The 4,656-nt window shown below is 38.8% G+C and overlaps 1 protein-coding gene across 1 annotated transcript in view; it reads left to right on the top strand.

Annotated features, from left to right (window-relative positions):
• Nucleotides 1-218: 218 nt before the first annotated feature.
• Nucleotides 219-4,656, top strand: part of ddx59 (DEAD (Asp-Glu-Ala-Asp) box polypeptide 59) — a 6,225-nt gene continuing 1,787 nt past the window's right edge. Inside the window, exons 1-6 of the mRNA XM_014010764.1 lie at nucleotides 219-304; nucleotides 570-1,385; nucleotides 1,614-1,796; nucleotides 1,903-1,992; nucleotides 2,173-2,424; nucleotides 3,516-3,668. Of these exons, the coding sequence (XP_013866218.1) occupies nucleotides 582-1,385; nucleotides 1,614-1,796; nucleotides 1,903-1,992; nucleotides 2,173-2,424; nucleotides 3,516-3,668 (1,482 nt within the window). The 5' untranslated portion in view covers nucleotides 219-304; nucleotides 570-581. The remainder of the gene's footprint in view (nucleotides 305-569; nucleotides 1,386-1,613; nucleotides 1,797-1,902; nucleotides 1,993-2,172; nucleotides 2,425-3,515; nucleotides 3,669-4,656) is intronic.

The raw sequence follows: 4,656 nt of genomic DNA, 5'->3' as shown, positions 1-4,656 counted from the left end.
CACAAACATACAACAATGAATAACATTGTAGCATTAAGTTTTACGTACACGAAAACGAGCTTTTGAATGTAACACCAGCAACTTTTACTTGATGAGGCATTTTGTGTAATTATATCGCACGAAAGACCTGATTAAATATATTAGAAGTCTTAGAATCCAGTAAAAATTTTAATCCGACTATGACCGACAAAACAACAGTCGACACTGTAAACTGCATTGCCCAGCATTCAAAGCGGTGCCAACGTCATCACTGCGCGTCGGTTGTTGATTTTCGCCGCTGGAAAAATTGACGCGACTTGAGAAGGTTGAAATATTGTCAATTTCTATGAAAAATTCAGATATTTCTTAACATTTATGAGTTGTGTGTAGTAAAATAGTTTTTATATATGTAATTTTTGTTTCACTGTACAAAATATATAAAAAGTATTTTTATTCAGTTACAAATTGAAGTCTGTAACTTTAGCTTAAACAATACAGCAGTAAATTGTGGAATTATCATCCTGTCTGGAGTTCTATGTTTCAATGTTCACCATTATCTGGTATGAACTTTAACTTTTTTGTATTTTCAGCTTAACTGAAACATGTTTTTGCCAAGAGCCCTGAAAGTAAAGAGACCTGCCCAGGGACCACCAAGTCCTGCTCTAAATAAGAAAAGCAAGGCTGAACAAGAGGACTCTGGCAAAAGTAGTCCGCAGGCACCTGCACAAAGGGAGGGAGCACGTCGTGAAGACACAAAAACACAGGATGAAACAGATGCGTGTTTGTCAGAAGATGGATCCAAGTCTTCCTCAGAAGACGTGGAAGAAGAGGAGCCAGTTAAATCTTTCAAAAAGTGCCAGCGATGGCCTGGGCCAGGAGAGCCAGTCTGTGTGATGTGCGGCCGCTACGGGGAGTACATTTGTGATGCCACCGATAACGATGTTTGCAGCCTTGAATGCAAAGCCAACCATTTACAGAAAATGGGGAAAGGAACTGGGGCAGATGCATTTCATTTTAAGGATGATACAGCAGACAAAGGGACTCCTCAGCCTCAGCATCAAGCTGCGCACACTGGTGGGATAGGTGCAAACGAACCGCGCTATTTCTACAGGGAAGACCCATTCATATCAGGCCTGACTGATGAGCAGGTGGAGCGGATAAAACGGGAACTTGGCATAAAAACAGAAGGTAAAGGTGTCATGAGACCCATTGTTGAATTCGAACACTGTGGCTTTCCTTCTACGTTGAGCGGCAACCTGAAAAAGGCTGGTTACGAGGCACCCACACCGGTCCAAATGCAGATGGTGCCAATTGGCCTCACAGGCACGGATGTGATTGCCAGCGCCGACACAGGATCAGGGAAGACTGTAGCCTTTCTGCTGCCTGTGGTGGTGAGGGCACTGGAGGTACAGTAATGCCACTAATATTTTTTTTTATTTAACATTCATTCAGTTAAAAGTCATCCAATGAAACTGCCTGCTCATACATTCTATGAGGATTATTAGGCAATGATGTTCTCCCTCCCGACAGAAAAAAAACTTTAATGATCAGACGACTCATCCACTTGAGCAAAACATTTTTTACAAAAGCTCTTTTTTTAGAGATGTAATCTGTACCATCACTCCTATCTTTAGAAACAAGCTTGTGGTGTGAGCAGCCCTGTGGCTCTGATCTTGACCCCCACCAGGGAGCTGGCCATTCAGATAGAAAAACAGACCAAGGAGCTGGTGTTAGGACTCCCCAACATGAGAACTGCTCTCCTTGTGGGGGGCATGCCTCTCCCCCCACAGCTCCACCGCCTCAAGAGCAACATCAAGGTACAAGAAACATTTTTCCTCCTCATCCAAATATGCATTGTCTTGTTTTTTTTTTTTTTTCCTCCCTTCACCGTTATTGTGTTATTCTTCTTTTAATCCCGAGCAGATCATCATAGCTACGCCGGGGCGACTCATTGACATCCTGAAGCAGAAAGCTGTGCAGCTTGATAAAGTGAAGATTGTGGTGGTTGATGAGGTACGGCAAATTCATTTCTTTAGCCCTTGAAAACATTCCTGGCATTGAAAGTTGTGTCATCCTCTATTATTTTCCAAAATAAACATTAGGCTACGTGCATGTTCACTGTTTAGCTATAATTCAGATTATTTGGGGATTAAAGAAGCTCTTGGAACAGGAACCTCTCGGTGCATCTTGTAGGTTGACACCATGTTGAAGATGGGCTTCCAGCAGCAAGTGCTTGAGGTTCTGGAACAGGTCCCCAAAGATCGCCAGACTCTGCTGGCGTCGGCCACCATCCCGACGGGGACGGAGGAGCTGGCTGCTCGATTGGTCTGCGACCCCGTACGCATCGTGGTTGGTGAAAAGAATCAGCCCTGCGCCAACATCAGGCAGATCCTGCTGTGGGTAGAGGAACCCTCCAAGAAAAAGAAGCTGTTTGAGATTCTCAATGTAAGCAAAATTTTTTACCTATGAATTAGGAAGGGTGTAAAATTGGAGAAAACTATTATTTTTAGTTTCAAAAGCAAAATTTTAAACGACCCCCCCATTTTCTCCACTTTATATTAAGCTTTTTTTCCCCCCAGTAAGATCAAGTTAATCTTAAAGGGGACATATCATGCAAAATCCTCTTTTTAAGCTGTAAAAAGCATTTTGTTGTGTACTTGGAGTCTCTAAGAGTGCAGAAAATTTGAATGTAGTCGCTCCCGGTTCTGTTTTTTCTATTTTCTATGACGTTTTCTAAACTATTACATATAATTATTTGCAACCGAAGTGCCAAATAAGGTCTGAACTTACCAACTACGATTTCATTGTCTTCATTCTCCTCTGGCTCTGGCTCAGACTCTGGCTCCAACATGTAAGGCTGGATGGACAAGTCTTCCCTTGTTGGTGTATTTTAATCAATTTATAAATAAAAGGTTTCTGCACTGAAAGCATCAAAACGAGTTGATCCGAGCTGCACCTCAGAAAAGGGGTGAAAGAGGGGCTTGTGGAGTTACAATAAGAAGAATTCAGACCAAAGCATTGCAGTTTTGCTTTATATAGACTCCAACTGAATAACTAAGTCTAATGGAGCACTGCTAATAGCTTTGTATTCTTCATTTAGCAACAAAAGGAGTAAATTCCTAAAACTCGGAGCAACCAGTGCCCTTACACCACCATTATAGGCAGCATTTATTTGAGCTCTGGAGTCTTTGCCTCATTCAAAAATTCCAGCAAATGTCTCCAACAAGAAAAAGAGAAACATGCTTTAGTTAACTATGTGAAAAAAAGTAGTTTCAGACACTAGTTTAAAGACATGTACTGCACTTTTGATTTTTAATCAAGTTGTGCAAGGAAGCTGTTTTATTTCAGCACAAAGTGATAAATCAGGAAGAAAACAATCTGAAGTAATTCCTGCACAAGTTATACCAGGGTTTCTTTAACACTTATGTCATTTAGGTCTAAACTAAAGATAGATCTGTAATTTCAGACTGAAAGTATTAATTATTTATATTTCTGCTGAACAAAAATCCTAGCTTGCTTGTTTTTTAATGTTCTAGGACAGCAAACTGTTCCAGCCTCCAGTTGTGGTGTTTGTCGACTGTAAACTGGGTGCTGACCTGCTTTGTGAGGCGGTTGCCAAGGTGACGGGCCTCACTGCTGTGGCAATCCACTCTGACAAGAGCCAGATGGAACGCAACCGTATCCTCAAGGTGAGTCTGGTGTCTAGTAGAGTATGCAGAAGTGGGATGATTAAAAATGTGCCCATGTTAGTGGGAAACAGTGCAGCTCCCTCAATCAGAAAATGTATCACAAACAATCTGATTCTTATTACAGAGTATAGGGCCACACAACAAGATTTATTTTTAATCATTATTACGAGAATAAAGTCATAATATTATGAGAATAAAGTCACAATATTATGAAAATAAAGTCATAATCCTACATGACGTGTCCATTTTCCGTTCCTCGTTTCCTTTTTATTTTCCTCACATCTTCTGTGGACAGCCATGTTAATAAAATAGTCCAAGCATATTAAAATAGATTAATATGCTTGGACGAAAGCATATTAATCTAGTGACTTGGGTCACTAGATTAATATGCTTTCATCCAAATTAGCTATGTGCCGACTACATCTGTCAATGCCTGCTTCAGTTTATCATATTGTTTGCACAATTTCCAAGTCCTGCTACTGATAATTTGATGCTGATGTGCTAAAAGATTATTTATTTTAAGCAATACTAAAGAACAACTTGACAAGTTGCTCAATATTCCTCATTTTAATGCAGTGGTAACTGCATAAGGGTATAGTTTATGACTTTAGTTTTAGAATACTATGACTTTAACCTCATAATATTATGACTTTAATTTCATAATATTATGACTTTATTCTTATAAAATTATGACTTTAATCTCATAATATTACATTATTCTCATAAAATTATGACTTTAATCTCAATGTTACATTATTCTCATAATATTATGGCTTTAATCTCATAATGTTACAACTTTTTTATAATATTATGACTTTATTTTCATATGACTTTAATCTCGTAATATTATGACTTTAATCTTATAATATTATGACTTTAATCTTGTAATGTTACGACTTTAATCTCGTAATATTATGACTTTATTTTCAAATGACTTTAATCTCATAATATTATGACTTTAATCTCATAATATTATGACTTTAATCTC

The sequence above is a fragment of the Austrofundulus limnaeus genome, unplaced genomic scaffold (genome assembly GCF_001266775.1).
Source record: "Austrofundulus limnaeus strain Quisiro unplaced genomic scaffold, Austrofundulus_limnaeus-1.0 Scaffold73, whole genome shotgun sequence".
Classification (NCBI taxonomy): Eukaryota; Metazoa; Chordata; class Actinopteri; order Cyprinodontiformes; family Rivulidae; genus Austrofundulus; species Austrofundulus limnaeus.
Note: the sequence above shows the minus strand (reverse complement) of the source record. Positions and strands in the feature narration are given on the sequence as shown.